The sequence below is a fragment of the Crocuta crocuta genome, unplaced genomic scaffold (genome assembly GCF_008692635.1).
Source record: "Crocuta crocuta isolate KB4526 unplaced genomic scaffold, BGI_CrCroc_1.0 scaffold87, whole genome shotgun sequence".
In the NCBI taxonomy this organism is placed as follows: Eukaryota; Metazoa; Chordata; class Mammalia; order Carnivora; family Hyaenidae; genus Crocuta; species Crocuta crocuta.
The window spans coordinates 4,129,722-4,149,334 of record NW_027532166.1 but is presented as its reverse complement, the minus strand read 5'-3'; the positions used below and the strand labels follow the sequence as shown (position 1 = coordinate 4,149,334).

Here is a 19,613-nt window from a genome sequence, read left to right as displayed (position 1 = left end):
TCCCTCCCTTCCTAGTATTTTCTTTTTTTTTTTTTATTTATTTATTTCTAGGAGAGAGAGAGAGAGAGAGAAAGAGAGCGTGAGCAGGGGAGGGTCAGAGAGAGAGGGAGTCACAGACTCTGAAACAGGCTCCAGGCTCTGAGCTGGCAGTCAGCACAGAGCCCGACGCGGGGCTCGAACCCACGAACCGCGAGATCATGACCTAAGCGAAAGTCGGACGCTTAACCGACTAAGCCACCCAGGCGCCCCTGTTCCTAGTATTTTCATATAGGAATCTGAATCACTCTCCCAAACTTCAGTTCCTCCCACTTTTCTATTCCCTGCACATTGGCCCCTGCTCCTATCTCTGCTCTGAAATGGTTCTTGCATACTTACTCTCCAGTTTACTCAGTCAGGTGTGGTCAGAAAACCCAAAAAGCCTTTAGGTATTCCAAGTAGGCAAGGATTAATATAAGGAGTTTAAACCCCACTTGATAGTTGGAAGAACTGGGGGGCATGAGGTCACGGAAGCTGCTGCCTAAGTGCCTCTATTCAGGAAGCACCCTGGTTACAGGGAACCACCACAAATGGCCTTAGCCTCTGTACACTCAGTGGGTCATTCTCAGGAGGGCCTCTGAATGACACCAGCAAAAGAAATATGCCATCCACAGATGCCCACACACTTGCCCACAGCTTCAGCTGGAGAATATTGGCATCTCCTGTTTTTGCCTTGTAGGTCTCTCCAGAAACTAATCTGCAGCCCTGCTGGTAAGGGATTCTAGAACATGTAGTTTTCATGCTTTTACCCCCTGCCATAGGAAGGGTAGCTTAGGTGATGCTGAGAATCAACAGGTACCTTCCAGCATATATGGTTCATCAGCAGATTTTCTGTCATTACATTACTTGGTGTTACTAAGATTTCACAACACCTACCACCCTTCTTTTCTCAGGTGTTCCTTCTGGCTCCATCTCCCTCTCTGACTGTTCCTTGGTATCATCTGGGGACTGGTCCTGGCTAGCAGTAAATAGTGCCGAGCTAGTTACCATTACTCTCTCTGTCCCCTCATTCTCTCTGTCCTGTTGGCCTCCAAGTCTTGCAGATTCACTTTCCTGAATACCTTTAACATGCTTTTTCTGTAGTCTTTATTGCCTTGGATCACCTTCTGAAAAATTTTTAAAAATCTGGATAACTTTAATAATATTTAGCTGCTTAAAACTCTCCAGCCTCCTTTTGTGCTGCCTCCCTCCATGCAACCCCATCTCTACAGGTGTCCAAATACTGGACTTTTTGTGATTGCCTGAGTGTGTCTGTCATGTTCTCTTTTGCCTTAGGGTCTTTGCACATGCATTTCCTCATCCTGAAAGGACCTTCCTGTTTTCTGGGCTATCCCTTGTCCATAAGTGTCAACACAGATGAGAAGCTTTCTTGTACCCATAAGCCTGTTCTAGTTGATCCCTCAGTGGGCTTCCTCCTCTTGAAACCTTTATCCCATTGAGTTGTGGTTGTCTGGTTTTCTCTTTCCCTCCCTAGACTATAATGTCCTCAAGGAAAGGAGATATATCTTATAAACTTTATAGTCCCAGCCAAACACAGTACCTAGCACACAGTAGGGTAAATACTAGATCTTTGTTAATTTGTGCAACAGCTGCATTTCGAGCATTGGCCGTGTGCTCAGTGCTGTTTTAAGAACAAAACATGTCACTGTTTTGTAGGAGGTGGGATGGTGATGGAGGGGTCATTGGAGCTGCATCATGAATGACAAGGAGGAGGGGCAAACATCCAAGGATCCAGGAGAACATCCTTGGCCCAGAGAGCGGGAAGGGTGACAGAGACAAGTGTGTGGTGGTCTGGGGCCAGTGAAGAAGGGGGCCGCTGAGGGTGCAGGGCCATGTCAGGCATAGTTGTGAGTAATGGGAGGTCATCAGAGGGTTTCAACAGGGGACAGATGCCATCAGAATTATTCTTAAAAGGTCCTTCAGGCAGTGTAGATGATAGGGCTTAGAGCAGAAACTGGGGTCCTGTTAGAAGGTGTCTAGGAACAGATGGTTGTGGCTTTGACTAAGTTCTAATGGGGAGATGATAACAATGGTGGTGAACATGAGGTGTATTTTGGAGGGAGAGTCCACAGGACTCGCTAATGGGTTGAGATATTTGTGTAATCAGTGACATTAAATTGAGCAGTTTCCCTGCATCAGTATCTTCTTGTTTCAGGTTTGTCCTCTTATAATTTATTTTTTCAACACTGCTCCCAGATTAGTATAAAGATGATTTAACATCCAGAAGTTGTCATGTCACTCTTCTGCCCAGTTGGACCTCTTCAGTGCCCTGCCTCCATTGTGCACGGGACACAGGACTTCTTCACCTAGCTCATTGTCCTTGCTCACCGGAACCCTACCTGCCTGCCTTTTGGCACCCTCCTCCCCTTTACTTCCCCCATTCCAGACCACCTGTAGCTCTGCAGACACACGGATCTCCTACCGTGGAGACTTTGCTGATCCTTCCCCGTCATCTCTCTCAACCACATGGCTGACTTCCACTCATCCTTTAAGCCAGGCTCACCGTCGTATCCTTTATGAAACCTTTCCCATGTTGCCCCATGCCATGGCAGGGTGATCTGGTTCCTGCTTTGAGTTTTCATTGCATGTTACTCTCTCAGCCCTTTGTTTTTCCAAAGTATAGACTTAAGATAATATCTGTGCTTCTTTTGTGGGACGGTTGTGAGGATTAACTGGATTGATTGACTCGAACACTTAGAGCAGCTTCACACAGGGACAGGAGGTGTGAAACTCAACAGCTATTTGCTGTTTTCACCCATGGGGTCCTCCTGTCATGGCCCACACCACACTGTCTAATGACTTGCTTCTCCTCCCAACTAGACACAAATGTGCCAGTTGTCTTTATAGCCCAAGCCCTGGCACAATCCTTCTGATATATGTCCTCATTATCATCATCATCGCCATTGGCATCATCAACAATGAGAAGAGCTAACACGAATGGACATTTACTGTGGACCGGGACTTCTGTCCAGAGTACTCTTTCTCATGAAGTAGCTGGTGCCAGGATTTGAAGTCAGGTTGTCTGACCCCAGAACCTGCTCTCTGGACCAAAATATGTTGTCCTCTGACCCCCAGCTGAAGTTGCCTGGTAAACACTTGGAGGGGCAGGGAGAAGGAATGAATACAAAGAGAATAGGAATAACTTTTCTATGCATCAAATTTATGTAAAAGTCCATCCTGAGTAGGTAAAGTCTGAATGGAAGTGGAGATTCCTGTGTTTTTCTGCTTTCAAGGAGAAAAAGAACTTTCCTTCCCTGGCCACTGTTTGGGGCCAGGGGCTGGGACCTGCCTGCCACACTTGTTGGCCTGTTCCATGGCTCAGGTGCCATCCGTCAAAAGAGCTTGCTTTGGCCAACATCTTAATTTCTGTTTGTGCCATTCTGAGGACATCAGTCAAACCTTTCGATAAAGGCCCTGGATCATGAATTTTGCTGTGGAAGCTAGAAAAGACGGGTAGATTCCACAGATCAGTCCTTAAGGAGCAGGTGCACAGCCTTGTGTTTGTGAACACAAGGTTTGGAGTCCTTTCCTTGGCAGCAGAATTGACGTTCACATAACCTCCGTGTAACTGTGAACTTGGGGCGTTGTTCCAAGTTCTTCCCATATGAGAGCCAACCGTGGGAGGCATAGACTCTGTGAGCTTTCCTTGTTACAGTCAAGCTGTGTTATGCCTGAACATCTTGTCTTTTCTCCTGTCCCATCATAATAATTTCTTGCACTTGCACTGAATCCTTAGGAAATGTTTTATGTCTACATTCTCACCAAATTCACACACTGAAGAGGAAAGATGGTATTATTTCAGGGCCTCAGATAAGAAAACCAAGGCTCGGCAAAGTTAAGATTTTTCCCATTTGAAGTGGCTAGTGAGTAGGGTGATCTGGATTCAATCCCTTATCCTTGGGCTCTGAGACCTGTTTTCATTCTATTGGACCCGAAGCTTCTCATGGGTCGGGACTAAGGCATTTATTGCTTGATGTCCCACTCACTTTTGGTGCCATTCTGGTTACTTGATGGTTTCTCATCAAACACTTGTTAAAGTAAGTTGAACAGAAGGGAGCTACAACTCAGAATAGAAACTCTGCAGGGCAGATTTTCCCACTGGCAATAATACCTTGTTAACTTGGCTGTGCTTTGTCTTATGTAGATGTTCCCCTCGTCCTTAGCTAGCTGGATGTTACCTTCCATACTCTGCCATTGTGGGTTTCACACCTCTGAGTAAGTAATGTTATTAAGGGCTGGAACAGGATTTTTTTCACTGCTGTCAGAGCCTTCTGGGATAGGTGATTTCCTTTCGTTGTGGAAAACAAATGTTTATCCTCAAACTTACATCGTCCTATTCATCTTGGACTTTCCCCTCCATGCTGGACTGCCCCCCTTAGGAAGTTAATGACAGTTGCATTCCCCACAAAGGAAATAGCCCAGCTATCCCACAACTGAAGAGTCCTGAGGGAACTTTTCAAGGTTTATGGCTGAGTGGACTTGATTTTGGTAATAAACTAAGCTATTCCTAAGAAGGCTACATAAGCGGAAGGCCATTCCATAAAATCCTGGATCATTTGGAAACATTCCTTGTCTTTTCTTTCTAACTCCTCCCAGCTGCCAGGGCCCTTGGGCAGCCCCTTGAGCAATGTTTGGCTCTCTCTGTCTATAGAGGCTTTGTAAACGTTTCACTTGGGCAAATGTAGTCTTAGCTGTAGAATGAGGTGGCTTTGGTTTGGAAATTGGCTATACCTGTTGATAACAGGCATTAATTTAATCAGCCGCAAATTGCTAACAGGTATCTCTTGGCTACAAAGGTAGTTTGGTATTGATTGTGATCCTGTCTTCTGATGAAAGGTCTAGGCTTATTTTGTCTTGTAAAAGTCTTATGTAATCTGAAGGAGCTGGGAAGGGTGAGGAGTAGAGGAAGGGAGGAGACAACCCCAGGTACATGCTCGATGTGTTTGCTCTTTTGTTCCGTTACCTGCTTTCTCTGGAAACATTATAGATTAGCTTTTATAATCTACTTTGAAATGTTTGCCGTTTTTAAAGCAGAAGCAATCTTTGCAGCTTTCCGGTGGGTCATTTTATACAAAATGTTCATTCGTGTGCAACAAAACTTATTTCTTCTACAGGAACAAAGAAATAATGAAGGCTCCTTAAAAGCTGTTTTTCTCTAAAGAAATGATCATCTTGATAGTTGGTGATTTATGTGTCATTTCTATTGGAATTGAAAAGTAAAAACATTTGTATCAATAAGGATTACTGAATATTATGAAGCTCTCAGATACAACTCTGACTGTGGATTTCAGCATTTCTCAGTGGGAGGGAAAGAGTTCTTTAATTGTGTCCATCTTTCCAGGTAATTTCCTTTGGCTTTGGCTTTTTGCCCGAGGGCCTTTTGTGGATGTGGCCTCTGTGTATGTCTCTGAGATCTGGCTGTTTCTAGAACATTTTCTTGCCTCCAGAACTTTGTTTGCAATGTTTCCAAGGGTTGGAACCCTGTTCAACACCTTTCCTTCTTCTAGGAGAATCTCCTGTCTCCTTTAGAGCACAGCTTTGATGTCACTTCTTCTGGGAAGCTTCTGAGCCTACTGGCAGTATTCTTTGTCACTTGTCCCTTTATGTTGAAATTGGTGTTTTCTTTGTGTGTGGCCCTCACCCTTCTGTAACGTGCCTCATGTTGTTTCATGGCTCACTGTGGTACAGACCCCACATTTTGGGAAACAGTGATCTGACCACTCTAGCTGCAAAAGCAGCAAAGATGAATCAACACTCTTATAGTGTAGTAAAAACCCCATCCCAAGAACAAAAGGGAAGAGATTTCCATGCCAAAAGGAATGAAAACGTAAGTTTGAACATCTTACTCTTCCCCTCACCAACTTAGTGGTTCTTAAACCATTGATTAAACCTCTTTTTTTTTTTTTTTTTTAAAGTTTACTATTTACTTTGCCAGAGCAAGAGCATGAGCTGGGGAGGAGCAGAGAGAGAAGGAGAAAGAGAGAATCCCAAACAGGCTCCATGCTGTCAGTACAGAGCCCAGTGTGGGGCTCGAACTCCTGAACCTTGGGTCATGAGATCATGACCTAAGCTGAAACCATGAAGCAGACACCTAACTGACTGAGCCACCCAGGTGCCCCGATTTCTGACCCTTCATGCAAGAAAGGATGTTTGAAATTAGCCGTGGGAACAAATCAATCCCATTGTGTCCAGATTCCCAGAGACATATTTTTATGTGCTGACAGCATTTTAATGAGGATAGGTATTTTTCATTTTATTTCTGGAATCAATTGAATTTGAAGTCTGGGATGCAGAGAGACAAGGGTCTCCTCTGTCTTCACTGCTGTAGACCATCGACATGCTGAGTTCAAGCCCTGCCACGTAACGTGGCGCTAGAGCAGCATTCCCCACAGGTGCACACTGGTGGGCAAAAGGTATAACTCTTCCTCTATCAAACTGAGCTTTCAAGCAAAAGCCTGTAAATCTAGTGTAAGGAAAACATGAACCATGCTACACTGGGTATGGTCGTGATGGCAATGATCATTTCTTCTGGTCATTCCGTGTGGTGGTTCTTCTACACTCAGTTTAGCGCTTGTTGGATTTGAAGGAAGTCTCATGTGATCGCTAACCCTGGTACTCTTGACAATTCAGTCATTAGCTTCAAGTGCCATCAGCACAGCCCAAAGCCATGTTAATGATTTTAGATTTTCCTTCGAATCCTCTCAGTCGAACTTACCTCCTTTTTGTGAGAAATAATTATGTATCCATTCCAAAAAAAATGCAATAAAAATGCAGGTACGATTATTAAATGTGTTGTTGCAAAATGTTAAATGAAAACCATGAAGCACATTAAGTGCTTTGAAATCTTTGTTAAATTCCAATATCCCATTATAACAGCATTTATACGCCAAAGCTTTTTAGTTTTAACATGAGAAATAAAAATATCGTTTTTCTTTGCTTCTCCATATGGTTTTTATATTTCTGTTTTGCTTTAAGGATTTTTGTCTGTAATGGTTCCCTCCCCTGCTTCCCCCCTTCTTACTAAAAAATTTTTCTTTTCGTTTGTACATAATTTGTTCATTCTGATAGACTCAGTAGGAGTCTAGTAGTAAGTTACTATCTCATTTTCTACTACCTTTCCCACCTCTCACTGTACAGTTCTTGCTATCTTTTTCTCCTGTTAAGTTAAAATGACCAGGTACAACAAAAACAAAAAATAAAAAATAAAATACAACAGAACAAAAAAAATCATTTTCTTCTTCTGATCCAGTTTTTACGGTGACTTTGTGTTCTGTTTCCCCCTTGCTCAAACATGACAGGAAGTTTGACCTCTTTAGCTGTTGTTGTCTTGATTTAAGTGCTTTGGAGGAGGGGATTAGAGACTGTGTTCTGTGGCATTGTCCTGATTATACGTGGGGTCACTGTAACAAGAAATAAGATGTGATTTTAAATGAAATGCTTTAATATCCCACTATTCCTCTTGGCAGTTTTGCCTTCACCAAGCCATAAATAGTGTCCACGGTCTATGGCTTCTAGCATTTCTTATTTATAAAGATGGCTTTTGTTTGTATTTATTTCACTAAAAGGGAAGAGTTATTTAGAAATATAAAGTCACCGAAACATACATCAAATCCTGAACTGCAACTTTTTGGCTTATGGATCCTTTGTTCCAAGGCCAGCATGTATATTCTGGTACATTGTTATCATTGCTGTTGAGTGAGGGAATGCTTTGCAGTTAAAGTGGGAAGGGTCGGCCGGCCAACTACACTGCTGTTTCCTTGCCTCAGAGCCCAGTTTTGAATACTAGTCTTCAAAGCCATTTTTATTTCCAGTGTTCAGTTTTAATTAAAAAGCACATTTACAATTCTGTAATCCCATCTGCAGATCCAAAGGGGGAATTCATACAAGAGAAAATTAACTCATTATTATTAAAAGCACACTGCCTTTCCAATAGGTATAAGAGAGTAACAGTTTCCCTCGGGCTCGGTGGTTTCTTATATAATAATAAAATATTAGCAAATTTTAATTGATTTTTCTTACCTGCAAGTGGTGATCAAACTTACTTTTAAAACCTACTTAATTTGATTTAGATGATAAAGGGATTTGCTTAGGAAAGAGACATTAGAAGCTGCTATTTTCTACTGGCAAGCATGAGTTGGAAGTTGAGTGATCTTAACTTTTTTAAATGGTGATTCAATTTATTTTTATTTTATTAACAGTAGGAACCTCTGTCCCCAGGACTCTGTTTTAAGTACATTTATGGCACATGCTATCCTTCTTTAAAAATTTTTTTCAATATTTATTTTTGAGAGAGAGACAGGGACAGAGCGTGATCACCAGAGGGCCAGAGAGAGAGAGAGAGAGAGGGAGACACAGAATCGGAAGCAGGCTCCAGGCTCTGAGCTGTCAGTCCAGAGCCTGATGTGAGGCTCAAACCCATGAACCGTGAGATCATGACCTGAGCCGAAGTCAGACGCTTACCTGACTGAGCCACTGAAGTGCCCTGGCACATGATATCTTTCTTAAATAACATTTCTTTTAATTCGTGTATCTTTATATGAGTATTTCAAAAAGAAAGATCAACTATCCTTTGTTCTTTCTAAAAGGTACAAGTTCTTGATGTGCTGTTTGTTATTACCTTTGTGCATAAACGATGAGTTTGTTTTGGGGGATTTCCCTCTGAACTCCCCCATAAAATGTAGGCCTCTCTTCCAGTAGCATCAGAGGGCAGATTGGGATAGCCCCATGGCCCACTACATGAAGCCTGTATCCTCTGAAAGAGACCTGTTCCAAAGTACTTACTTGCTTTCTTTCCATGAGATAACTATTATGTGTAGCTGCCAGTGAACCATCTGTTTTTGAATCTTATGTCCTAGAGCCTTGTAGTGAGCTTGATGGTAAAATATCTTCATGGAAACAAAAAATATGTGAGATAAATTAAGTTAAAAAAAAAAAAAAGCATATGCGGCAAATTTAACTTGAGAATGAACGTAAAAACTGGCCAAGCAGGGTACTCACTGCTCAACATAGAGAACAGTGCTCTGGCTTATCTTAGTAGTCAGTACAATAGTATTGAATTGTTTCCAGTTTGTTATTTTCTTGTGCTCCACAACTTGTATTGCAGTGTTTGTGATTGAAATATATTATATTGCATGTTATGTTATATATGAATATGTTAAATGATATGTATGATACACATATATGTATATACACAAAGGTAAATGAAATGCTTTTTTTCTAAATATGTGAAATACATGCCATTCTGTGTTCTTTCATGATCATTTCAACTACGTATTATTTTCATCCTGTTCTCTTATTTGTTGGTGTTATGCTGCTTTATTATTTTTTTTTTCATTTCCAGTTGTTCATTTCCTTCAATATTATCTGTCTTGGTCATCATGATATTTTATGTTGTTCTTATCTTCTGATCATTTGTACATTTCATCAATGTTTCTTCTCGATTCTCAGAGTATTTAGATACCATGAAACAGCCACTTCTATGTGTTTAGGTAAATACATAATCAAAATGCATGAGTTTTTTTGATAATGTAAGCACTCAGACATATATATTTATGTGTATATGTTCATTTATACATGTTGTTCTCTAAACCTCAATTTGTAACTGATTTCATGATACATACATAGAAATTCTAAATATGTTACAAAGATTTAAAAACATTTCTTTTAATGTTTATTTTTGAAGGAGTGAGAGACAGAGGGTGAGTAGGGGAGGGACGGAGGGAAAGGGAGACACAGAATCTGAAGGAGGCTATGCTCTGAGCGGTCAGCACAGAGCCCGACATGGGGCTCAAACTCAAAGGCATGAGATCGTGACCTGAGCCCAAGTCAGAAGCTTAACTGACTGAGCCACCCAGGTGCCCCAATCTGTTACAAAGATTAAGAGAATAAGCTCTCACAAATACATAGATTTCTTGTATCACTGTCTGTCACTCATCTGTCAAGGTCCACATGGATGCCTTTGCAGATTGGATCATGTGATTCCTAGAGGCTGACACACTTCATTGTCTAGGGTGATTCTAGGAAGACTGTGACACAATGAAAAGTTGGGGCCAGTGAATCCAATCTACTTAAATAGTCTCTCTCCTTAATTTTTCTTTTCCTCTGTTTCTCATCCTCTCAGTTTTATGTTTCTCTTCTAGAAAGCATATACTGTCTTATAGTGAAAATACACATGTACACAGATTTTAAAAAGACAAATGAAAGTTGAGAAAACTTGGAGAGCTGGTGCATATCATTAATACAGGCAGCAGGGATGCATTCAACTCTTAAGATGTGTGCTGGTGTTTTGTTTTTTGTTTTGTTTTGTTTTGTTTTTTTACCAGTGGTTCTCAAACTTTCCTGGCTTCTGAATCCCCTGGAGGGCTTGTTAAAACAGATTTTTAGCCCTACCCTCAGGGCTTCTGATTTTGTATGACGGAATGGGGCATGAGAATGTGCATTTTTAACCTGTTCTTGTAAAACTGATGCTGCTGGTGGGGGACTTCCCTTGGAGTAGCTCTGTTCTAGGGTCACCATTTCAGATGTTTCTGATGAGGAAACCAAAGCCTGACAGGGGAAGGGACTTGCATAAGATGTAGTGGGTTGTATCTAGGCTAGAGTTAGAACTGGATCTTCTGGTTCTGGCTCTTTAAAGTTCTTCTGGGATCTGTTTGATTTTCCAGATAAGGTGAAGGCCCTTCCTGACTATCTAAAGGAAGTGTGGGAAGTCAGATTTGCCACTCCTCCTAGGTTCCTGTCTGTGGGTGGCACGGTCTCTGGCTGACCTACCTCTTTCTTGTATGTCCTATGGAGAGACAGCTTAGTGATCTGTATTTGTGCCTAATGTTACCCACATATATTTCAACCTCTTGATTTCCATATCCAATTGAATAATTATTCATGGAACATTTGTCTGTTGATTTGTAATCATTCAGAGATTAATACCCATGTCACCATGTTTCAAACATGGCCTATTAAACTCAGGTCTGTATTATGCCAAGAAAAAACAAGTTAAAGATAGAACAGGTTACAAGAGCAATCAGAAGAAAAATAGAAATGGCTGAATTTTTACTTGGGTCTAAAGGTTTTTCTTTTAGTTCAATGTAATTTTAATGAAATAGTATCTCACCAAATGAGTTTTCTGTAATATTCTCTAACCTATGTTTTCAACTTAAACGTAAATTCAAGTTAAAGTAAAAATGATTTTTATAGTTGACTAATTGCCTTTAAATGGAATTTCATGAATTTTTTTCATAAGAAAATGGTTTGGTTGAATTTAATTAGCTAAAAGGAATAACAGGAGTTGTGTATTTATGGGTACTGCTTATTAATCTACTTTCAGCGATTTTCTTACTGGGATGCAGATGGTCACAGTGGCATTGATGTAACATAAATTCAGATAATTGTCACCTGATAATTACATCCTAGAAGTAGGTGCAGAAAGAATTGCTTTGAATGATTGAGGGAACTAAAGTAAGTAGTATTTCCTGAATAGAAGGGAAAGAAAGTTAGCTCACTTAGTGTTGCACTCAATTCAGTTCAATAAATCTTGACTAAGAGCCTTCTGTATCTAAGGAATCACTCTTCTAGGTAGGTTTTGTCATTATTATTGGGCCTCAAGGACCAGTGTCTTTGAATTGTTCCAAACTGCTGTGAAAATGGATGCAGAACACATGTGTGTTTATACACACATAACAACAAATACTTGCTGAAAAAATTATGATTGAATGATGAAGGCAAACCCCAGGTTTTGACACCGATGGTACTCTCTTCAATTCAAAAGAGCAAAGGCACCAGTCACAGTGCACATGCCATGATACAATCTATCATTTGGGGGCAATGGAAAAACATGAGTCATTTTATGGATGCATGGGGTCTGGGCCACGTTTCTGATCCATCATACTTCCTTTTCTCTCTTCAGCGTCTTGTGGAGGCTGCAGAAGAGGCACATCTGAAACATGAGTTCGATGCAGACTTGCAGGTAACCAGTTGATTATAGTTCAGTTAAAATTTGTGTGTGGGCTGCGGACAATAGGACAACACTACGTATAGCAGAAACACGTAAAGCAGAAGCTTTCAGTGGGGGAGAAAGACTTTCAGGAGGATGATACACAGTTAAAATAGTGTACCTATTTCTTGACGGGACGGGGTGGTGGTCGTCAACAGTTTTCTCCCCTGACAGTTTATAGTGAATGATAACACTCACGCACATACACATGACCAGATTCTGATACACCCCTCCCCTATCCTGGAGGATTTAATCAGTCAGCTAACAATAATAACCAGAGCTCCGAATGGTATATTGATAAGATGGAAAACTTTGGGCAGCAGAATATTAGCAAATCCCACTTTCCTGACTGCATTTTAGGTGGCTGAATTCAAAATTGTGATGGATTTAATCTTGAATTGACTGTTAATTATATCTAAAAATTAAAGCATTCAGTAACATGGCATTTGAACATCTAATTAATAAATTTCTTGCAGTGGCTCTTATAACCAACTATGGCACACCCATGTTTGGCAGAGAAGGATTTTGATGTTGCCATATATATAGAAAACATATTAAAAGGCAACAAGGGAATTGAATAATACCTGGAAGTTCCCTTTGGTCCCTCTTGATGGAAATTTTATCTGTATTGTCGTTTTGAGTTCAGTGGTGTTACCTCACTGCTAAGCAAACAGAAGGAATGAATTTTAATCCTTAAGTCTGTGCTTTGCTAGCATGTATCTCTTTTAGTGGCATGTGGTCACAATTAGGAGGTAGTGTTTATTTTGCTGTGTTTCCATTTCTTGGGAATGATAAAGGCAGATATAAATATTCAAGCACAAAAGAGGTGTGATGCCAAAGGTAGCCTTTGGCTGTGTCTTTGTTCCATGGATGTACCTCTTCATCCCTCTCCATCTATAGGTTAAAAAAAAACACACACACACACACACACACACACTTAAATGGGGGTAATTGAGGAAAGCTTAATAAAGAAGTATTTACAAAGGTGTGGTTCTATTTATATGGGAGTATTTACAAAGGCCTGGTTATAGAGAAACCAACAAGCAGCGGTGTTCTACCCCAGGGCTGGCCATATTCCTGGCCTGAGGAACAAGAGTGGGACGTGTCCAAAACTCAGGAAGAGTAGCTGTATGGAAAGAGTCTTTGATAGAGGGCTGTGGCCATTTGTGGTGAGCTAGAAGGATGGCATTTGTGGTGATAATACCTTAAAAACAGTATCTAGTCTTCTGATATCTTGCTGGTATCCACCACTTGCTGAATCCAGCTACTGGAGTGGTTGGTATAGTTTGGGCTTCTGAAGCATTTGAGCTAGGTGCAGAAGGGTGAAGAATGGGTCTGCAGGGAAAGAGAAAATATCAACCCTCACCACTTGGTGGTCATTTTCAGGCATAACACCAACGTATGAAGCAAATAGAGCCAGGACCGTAGCCAAGCAAAAGAGATTGCAGAGAGAGGTGGAGAAGTGCGGGAGATATTGGCAACATTAGGATAGAGGTGGAGAGGCCATCCCAGCTCTTTGAGCAAAGCTGCAAGAGAGGGGCCGGAGGAGTCAGCTGAATATAGCAAGAAGCACCTTGCTTCCTACAGCCACGCCTCCATGACAGCTGTAGGAAGGTCCAGAGGCCATTTACTGGCCACATATATCTTCATTGTGCCTCCTCTTCACAGGGTTTGGAGTTCTTAGAGTGGGCCGGAGGGACTGAATGGGAAAATCAGGAAGCAACTTTGTAACTGTGAGGATTGTAGAGACCTCTTAAATGTGTTGTCAAGAGAAACTGTCTCCTCATGGGGAGTATTCTGGTTGTCAATTACAGAAACTCTTATCAACTCAAAAGATATTAGAATGTTGAATAAGAGTCCCTGAATCCACTCTAATAAGATATAAATAAACAAGCAGATATAGATAGATAGACAAATAGATAGATAGATAGATAGATAGATAGATAGATAGATAGATAGATAACAGAAGGGAAAGCTTTTACAGTAGAATGCCAACTAGTAAATAAAGAAGAAATAGTGGAGATAGAAGATTATGGTAATAATTTAGGCAAGAGTCTTCAATGGATGCTAAAACTAGTAGGAAAGCTTTTGATGAAGTATAGAACATTGACAATTTCAAAGTATCTGCTCACAAATTACTTATTAATTACAAAGGGGAGTATAGCAACTTTACATGGAGAAACCTGCAGACGCTGCCTTAAACAGGTAATCAAAATTAATATCACTGATGACAAGACAAAGGGACATCAAGTGCCTCCAGATGTGTGTTGAGCTTTAGGACAACATCCATAAATGCTTCTTCTTTAGGAAGAATCCCTGGCTAGATTCTTCAAAAATTCCAAGGTCAAGAAAGACAAAGAGGGGTGCCTGGGTGGCTCAGTTGGTTAAGTGTCTGACACTTGATTTTGGCTTGGGTCATGATCTCATGGTTCATGGGTTCAAGCCCCACATTGGGCTCTGCACTGATGTTATGGAGAGTGCTTGGGATTCTCTCTCTCTCTCTCTCTCTGCCCCACCCTGCTCTCACTCTAAATCTCTCTCCCTCAAAATAAATAAACATTAAAAAAAAAAAAAAAAAAGAAAGAAACGTTGAGGACTTGTTCCAGACTGAAGGACATGAAAGATATGTGAAAATGAAATACAACATTTGATCCTCAATTAGATTCAGAACCAGAAGCAAAGATTTGAAAATGGACTCTACATTAGATAATAATATTGTATTGATGTTAAGTTTTCTGATATCTGTATATTGTTCTTATGTAAGAGAATGTCCTGGTTCCTGAGTTTTTCTGGAGCAAACATTTGTATCCATTGGTCCAACAGGAAAAAATGAGTTTGTAGGAGAGTTAAAATGATTATTAGAAATCAGGACTATTTTAGAAAATCTGATGTTGATGGCTCATGTAGTTAATTTTATTCTGAGATCAGTTGTCTACAAAACATGAGTGGGCAAGAGAGGGAATAATTTAATGACTTGAGAGGATTATTTATCCTCCAGCAGAGGACAAATGTTCTGTGATTTAGGTCAGCTAACCTAGAGACACTCTTTTTTGTCCCTTGAAAGCTAATTGTAGCACAACTGACTCCCTTGCCAAATGTGGCATTGTAGGGGTAAATGCATCATCGGCATCTCTATCCAAAAAATAGAAAGTGCGACCAAGAAAAGAGTCTGTGGAATGTTGCAGTTTTTGCTCTCTTGGGAACAAAGAAGGGGAGCCTAGTTTTTCCTCCCTTGGTCATCTATTTTGTACAATGTACAAGAGAAATATTAAGGGCTACATTTGTGGTAGAGGTTAAAAAAAATATCTGTCAGTATTACAGAGCATCATTTACTACCTGGACCTTAGACCTTAGTGAAATCTTCTCTGGGTCAGAGTAAACCATGTGTGCTTTTGAGAGAACCTGTAAGAGAGAGGCCTTTGAGAAAATGGATGTGCATGGAAGAATGTGTATCTTCTGAGATGAAGGTTTTGAAGCTGAGAAGCTTCGGTGCTATTAAGTGCAGGTCTTAACAGCTTGGATGTCCACCCTGCTGCTATCACCAGGGTAGCAGGTCTGTGTACAGGCTGGGTTTATTGCTACAACAGTCCATTAGAGCTGATCAATTGTTAATCTGGGTTCCACTGACCTCTTGGCAACCCCTGCCAGTGGATTTTTTTTATCAAAAAATTTTCAGACTACCATGTGCTCACAGTAAAATAATGCCAAGGACGTCCCCGTGCTGTTGGCTCAGGAAGAGCAGAGGGAGCGGGGGTCTGCTTTCCTACAGGGGGTGGGGGTTGGGGGGGTGGAGTACTTTTGTGAAATTCCCTAAACCTCATAGCTTCAAGTTGTAGCTCCCTCCTCATTGTTGCCCAAACAGAGAAGAAGTGATAAGGTCTGCCTCTTATTTCAGGTTAAATTGAAGCCTTTGCCTCATTACCTCATTCAGGAGCTTGGAAGCGAAGGATTTGTTTTCCATTGGTAGAATCATAAAAAGTTACCACAAGAAAGTCATGCCTCTTTTATGGTCAGGATTTTATTTTTCATTTAAATTTTGTCTTACAGACCTCTAGAGGCTTAACATTTTTTTCATGGGCATGTGGGCATATGGCCTTCACATCAGCAGTCTCCTCTGTAAGGTCCTTAAACATAGAATTGACTTGGTCTTAACAAAAACTGTACTGGGGCAGCAGGCAGAATACAGTATTGGAAAGGTAGCATGTGTGAACAACCTATGATGCAATGTCCTCCAGTGCAGCCCTCTGGCTTGTCTCTTTCTATGGGCGGCCTCTGGGTTCTGGGTGGACTTCTCTTGGTTTTGTTCTTTATTCTCTGATCTCTCTCCATTTGGTCAACTTATAATTGATATGAACAGAGGCCATGTTAAAATGGCATCTTGGCTTTTTTATTTTGTGCTTTGAATTAACATAGGCTTTTTAAATATAAAACTCCTATGAGATTGATAATTATAATGCAAAGACTTGAAAAAAAGAACCTGTCTTAATTATCACATGCGATTATTTTAGTGTTTCTGCCTCATTATTTTGATGCTAGACCCAACTGGAGGTGGGGAGGGAGTGGTAGGAGCAGACCCTAAGTCGGATTATCCTAGCCATTAATGAATTTCCAAAAAACTAGGTCTACACATGTAGTAGAACTTGGAGAGAATGCTTCGTCCCAACCTTACTTACTCTTTCTTTTTGGGTTTTTCCATTGGCAGTGAAGAAGATGAAAAAAAAAGTCCTTTTGACAGTTTACTAAAAACCTGCTTATCTTTGAACCGCAAACATATTTTCTTTGAAAGCTGTCTCCAATAAGTGCCAATTGCACAGAGCTGGTGCACAGCAGAAAAAAAATTTGGTTTTGAATTGTGTATCCTGCAGAAGGCTTTTCCACTGCAAAGTTTTCTATAATAATTTTTCTTTGTTATTTTGTAAGTAATAGGAAAATAAAAAGCCTGGTGATGGGAAGAAGGCTAACAAAAGTGTGAGTGGGAAGGAACTCGGGAATGGAATGTCTTGGATGTCCCCTCCTGGTCATCCCCAAGCCTCAGACACCTACTTTGCAAACACAGTGGCCTAATTTCAACGTTGGGGTGAGGGGTTTGGAGCAGGAAGGATGCCAGGGACCCTGAGGGGAAATCTCCCAGCAGTTGGGCTGGTGATACACCACCCTCCATACTTGCGGGACCACTTCCCACGGCCACCTCCTGGCCACCCCTGGTGCAACAGGAGGTCCCTGCTGAGGGAGACCCAGGTGAAGTGTTGGCCCCACTCAGGAGCCCCAGTGCCCTCCACTGAAGGCCACCTATGTCACCGTTCGCTGGGAGGAGGAAGCCTTTCCTGGAAAGGATTAGGAAGGGCAGTGGAGCAGCAGGCAGCGGGGCAGATGTGTCCTTTTCCCTGACAGCCTTTCCCTGCTGGCCAGTGAGGCGTTGCCCTGGCGAAACCTGCACGTTGTAGACGCAAGCGAAGAAAGGCTTTAGTAGAAGTTCTTCCCAAGTGAGGAAATCACGATCCGCACAGGCTTTTTTAGCCTTTATTCCTGACAAGCCTCAATCTGTCCTCTTCCTTTTTGCCTGATCGAAGGGCTGAGCTCCTTGCAGAGGGAGGAGATGGGGCACAGAAGCCTGGGCCCCAGAATTAGAAATGGTGCTTTTCTTAGAGGTAGCAAATTGATGTTCTATGCATAAGCAAGAAGGAGAGGGGTCACATCTATAGGGAAATAAATGAAAAGAGGAGATTTTCACACTATTAAAATAAGTATTCCCCCTCCCACCCCTTTTTTCTGATCTAACTTTTGAGAACATGCCTATTGCTTTTTTTGTTTTTCTTTTTATCAGCTTGGCAGGGGGCTACAGTTAGTCATCTACATTTTAAGATACTACATTGCGATATTTCTTAGTTAGGGGCCACATCTCATTTATGCACAAGACTGATATATAAATAGTTTCCCAGGAATCCTTAAATGTGAACATTTTAAAATTAGAGCCACTCTGTGTACACACACTATTGTTTTTGTTCATTTGGTTAGAACCTTATAACTTTTCATACGGTCAGTGTATGACTGAGCTTTGTGTTAATTGGTTTTCTGGTGGTCACATGTTATGTGCAGGACCCTGAATGTTGGTCACATGAAAGTAGAAGAGAGGGTGACAGGTGGAGCCTCAGCTTGACCCAACACAGAGTCTAGGCGTAGAGACCTTGAAATGTCGGCTCCTGGAGTTCTTATCCCCTACCTGGACCATTTATGTGCTCAAAGATCTGCTACTGTGGTATCTTTGCTTATTCATGAAGTGATGCACTTGTAATAGCTAGATGATTTCTAAGATTTCATTCATCCCTCATGTGTTATGATAATTCAACAAGTAGTTGTCCATAACCTCCTCTGTGTCAGGCACTGTGCTGTGGATATGGCCACGAGCTAAGCCGATGCTGAACTGTACACATAGCTCACCATCTAACAGCAGTGACAGATATTAAAGCTGTGATGACATAATTATTACATTTGAATCATGATAAATGACATGAAAGAGAAGTACAGGCCATTATCACAATGCACAACTAGCAGACCTCACCTAGTCTGCTCACCTAGTTCAAGGGACTTTGGAACAAAGACTCACCCAAGAGTGAGTATTGACTGAGTGGAGATTCAAGGTTCACCTCCACCACAGCTAGAAGAAATGTCCCCAGATACAGAGAACCCATAATATCCTTATTTTCCATAAGTGCAAAATTAAAACTATTTGATCTGCTTGCCATATACTTTACTCACCTCTGAACTCTAACGATACTTTATTTTTGCCTCTTCTTGATCCTTACCATTTTCTATTCTGTTAATTTTATTCATATATATCTATTTTTAGCATAATTTAACATTTATTCAGGACTGAGTACATGTTAGACCCTATTCTAGGTTGTGGGACTTCCACAAACTGAGATGTGACCCTTATCACCCAGAAAAGTTCTAATCTATCTTTTTAAATATATGTATGTATGTGTGTGTGTATATATATATATGTATGTATATATATATATGTGTATATATGTATACATGTATATATGTATGTATATATGTATATATGTATTGCTCTAAGGATTACAGTGAGCATCCTTAAGTGTACAGTGTATCTAGACTTAATTTAGCATATGAAGTATCACTTCACCTGGAACAAGAAGTTTTCACCAGGCTAATTCTACTTAACACCATCCTTTGTGGTATTATCAGGTATTGTACTTTTATATGTTATAAATGCCATAATTAATGCTATTTTTATTTTGCTTTATTTTTGGTTTATTCAGCTGTTTCCAAAAAAAATTAAATAAGAAAAAAGATCACAATGTATTTACCTGCATATTGCCCTTTCTGGAACTCTTCATTCCTTACAATGGGTTTGAGTTTCCATCTGTTATCTTCAGGCTGAAGAACCTCCTTTAGCTTTTTTTTTTAATTAAAAAAATATTTTTTTTTGCATTGTGCGTCTGGGAGTCACTACTTCTCTCACCTTTTGTTCATCTAAAAATTTATTTCGCCCTCAGTTTTGAAGGGTAATTTTGCTGGTTATAGAATTTTTACTTGATAGTTTATTATTTATTTAGCCCTTTGAAAG

At 40.8% G+C, this 19,613-nt stretch overlaps 1 protein-coding gene across 2 annotated transcripts in view; it reads left to right on the top strand.

The window, feature by feature from the left end:
* Positions 1-19,613, top strand: part of CACNA2D3 (calcium voltage-gated channel auxiliary subunit alpha2delta 3) — a 771,963-nt gene that overhangs the window by 57,378 nt on the left and 694,972 nt on the right. For both annotated transcript variants that reach the window (XM_077776662.1, XM_077776663.1), the window contains exon 2: positions 11,936-11,995. In XM_077776662.1, the coding sequence (XP_077632788.1) occupies positions 11,936-11,995 (60 nt within the window). The remainder of the gene's footprint in view (positions 1-11,935; positions 11,996-19,613) is intronic.